Below are 3094 nucleotides of genomic sequence, written 5' to 3' on the forward strand. Positions count from 1 at the left end.
CCAGCCATCTTTTTGCTCTGCCATTCCTCCAGGAATTGTCCTTATCCATGTGGCCAGGACCAGATACAGATAAGTGCATGAATAGCTGGTGGAAAGACTAAGAAAGACAGACTCCAAGGATGGTGACTCTCCTCTTAAAATGAAGGTAACCTTCAAGGTCACCTTCACCAGTACCACATTGGCCAAAACTAAATCACAGAGGCCCATTTAACGTCACGGGTCCTACTATCCTAGAGGGTAGGCTTGGATGGATGGCTAGAAGCTTCTATCACGTGGAACAAGAGGCAGATAAGATAAATGTCATGTAGTCACAATATATAACAAGCGTTTATTAAGTGCCTATTATGTACCAGATACTTTTTCTTAAATGTGTAAGAAAAATTTTAACATATTGTGAGTGAAATTAGACAACACTATTAATACATTTTTCTCCCTTTGCTCTTCCTTCAAATGATAGAAGGCAACTGGAAGGGAAAAAAAGGCAAGGTTTGTATTGTCAGATCACAGGAAAAATATTCGCACTTGTCAAATCCAAATAGCAGCAATGAATGTTGTTCGGTGCATAGCCACACACAGAATCCTCCTGGATGGATTCCAGCTTTTATTCTCTTAAATCATAACTTGCTTGTAGCATGATAAAGAAGCAGTTGTTTCTCACAAGATGATATTAGATCATTGAGATTAAATTCAACCTCAAAGGTGGGTTTCTGCTCCAAAATAATCAAGGCAACCATTATAGCGAATTTTGCAGTCATTCCCCTGATGAAATAAGTCACACCATCTTCAGGGCACGTGTACTCGAAGCAGTGCACAAGGAAGGAGTGGCCAGACTGAGAGAAGCGGCGAGAGTAGTAGACACGTGGAGATAGGAAATAGTCCAGGGGCACAAGGAACACATCCTTAACTTCATCAGGATTTGGCTGGGCCTCAAAGTTGTGGTCTACAAAACCCACCACAGGCGTGACCAAATTCTTTTTCTAAAAAGCAGAAAATAAAACACACGAATTAAGAAGCATGGTGAAATTGTTTCAAGTGTTAAAATCTTGCCAGTTCTCTGTAAAATACGATGGTAAACTACACTGGTCCATCACAGAAGGTGGGGAGTGAAGGGGGAAAGGTGTGCTTCCAAAGCAATCTCATATTTCCCCCATGTAGGGCCTACGTGAGCTGGTGTGCAGGAGATGACTGAGAATAAGAATCAGGTGTGAGTATGAACTGGCATGACCATCGGGATTAGCTGTGTGGTAACATTGTAAAAATATAATCCTTTTGAGCTAGGAATCGCATTTTTATGAGTGCATTTGTATCATAAATTCTTCCCAACAGGAAAAGCTACTCGTATAGGGTGGAAACATTATTTGCAGCTAAACTTGTCACTGGCCGACTGGTGGGTAACTCAGGCTAGACAAATTAAGGTTATAATCATATACTGGGATGCCACAGAACATTTAAAAGATGCAGTAGAGACCTTTGCCTCTTGGTAAAGACAGATGTGCTTCTTACAAACAGAAAGGTGACACTAGTTAAGGCATATTTCACCTTATATCCATATAATTTCATGTAAACTATTTTTCATAAAATATACATTTAAAGGGGAATTTCCACTTACAATCACAAATACTTGCAAATGATTTGAGGTTCTGATAGATAAAAGACCCCCTTTGTTCTACTGGGAATCTCCTGAGAAGGTTGGGCTGAGTCAAAGTCTCTGCTGAGTGACAGTGAGGGAGGCGCAACCTCTGATGAGAAAGTGAGGTGAACTTGGAGTTCCTGGCCTCACTAGAAACAAGGTGGGAAAAGCTAGAGGCAGGTGCTTGTGAGGTGCAGACCTAGAGGAGCTTGATGCAGGCCTACGGGCTGTTTTCTGAGGAAGACAGGCTCTGCTAAGGCGACCGTAAGAACAGAGACAGCACTGAGTGTTAACCGTGTTAATGATAAAGTCAACATGTGGAATGGGAAGGGACAGTGAGAACATACACCAGATGTCCTTAGGGCAGAACTCTGAGGCTACAAGTCACCGGAGGCCCTCAGGCCAGGCCTGGGACAGGGTAAGCAGCCTCTGAGGTCACGAAGTCCTCCCAGGTGGGTCAAGTGGGCCACAGTTGGCCTGGAAGGGTTCATATGGGAGGTGGGGAAAGAGCTAACAGCACCTCCCCCAGCTGTGACACCCAAAACATCTCTAGATAGCATCAAATGTGTTCCCTGAAGAGTAAACTGAGTCTAGGTTAAGAACCACTGAACTATATTATGTGTGTTAGTGATCAATGAATGGTGTTTTTCATAATACATTGTAAAAATTAGCAAAGGCCAAAACCCAAAACAATCTTCCCTTGCACTTTTAAGGGCTATATGCCTTCCTTAGAAACTCTGTTCATTCTGATTTGGCGATAATGTCACTGCAGAAATCTCCTGACCCGGGAATATGTGGCCCACAGAAATTTCCTGATGATTCAACCTCATCTTGTGCTGTAGTCTGGATCTGAAAAGCCCTCTAAGGGACTTACAAATTTTGTATTACTGGGAGATGTTGGAACCTTTAAGAAGTGGGGTCTCGTGGGAGGAAGTCAGGTCATTGGGAGAGTTCTGGAGGGGACTGTGGGAGTCCAGTCTCACTCACTCTTCCTGTCTCTGGTTCCCTATTCGCACAGTGTAAGGACCCTACTCCATGGCACACTCCCTCCAGGATGTGCTGCCTCCTACAGGCCCAGAAGCACATGGCCGATGGGCCGTGGACTGAACCTCCTAGAACTGAGAGCCACAATAAATCTTTTTTCATCCTGAGGCTTTTGTTTCAGTTAGAGCAAGCTAACATAGACTCTGAAGATTGCTCTGTTCCACTCACTTACACTGAGGACTCAGCTGCTCCTGGGAACCTTGGGAATGAAAGTTGCCACAATTTGGGAACTTTTAACCATAAAGTTCCAAAGTAGATTCCCGGAATGTGCTGAGGGATTTCCAAAACTCAACTGAAAGCAGCTACCATTAGGCTACACAATGGGAAAGGAAGTACTTGACACAATTTTTTCTAATCCTGTTTCTCCTTTCTCCTCTCTCTCTCTCTCTCTCTCTCTCTCTCTCTCTCTCTCTCTCTCTC

General features: G+C 43.6%; 1 protein-coding gene across 2 annotated transcripts in view; it reads right to left on the reverse strand.

The window, feature by feature from the left end:
• Nucleotides 1-308: 308 nt before the first annotated feature.
• The window catches only part of Nudt7 (nudix hydrolase 7), a 12567-nt gene continuing 9781 nt past the window's right edge, over nucleotides 309-3094 (reverse strand). For both annotated transcript variants that reach the window (XM_023709135.1, XM_012513502.2), the window contains one exon: nucleotides 309-977. In XM_023709135.1, coding sequence (XP_023564903.1) covers nucleotides 615-977 — 363 coding nt within the window. In that variant the 3' untranslated portion in view covers nucleotides 309-614. The remainder of the gene's footprint in view (nucleotides 978-3094) is intronic.

Source organism: Octodon degus, unplaced genomic scaffold, assembly GCF_000260255.1.
Source record: "Octodon degus isolate 3935 unplaced genomic scaffold, OctDeg1.0 scaffold00011, whole genome shotgun sequence".
NCBI classification, from domain to species: Eukaryota; Metazoa; Chordata; class Mammalia; order Rodentia; family Octodontidae; genus Octodon; species Octodon degus.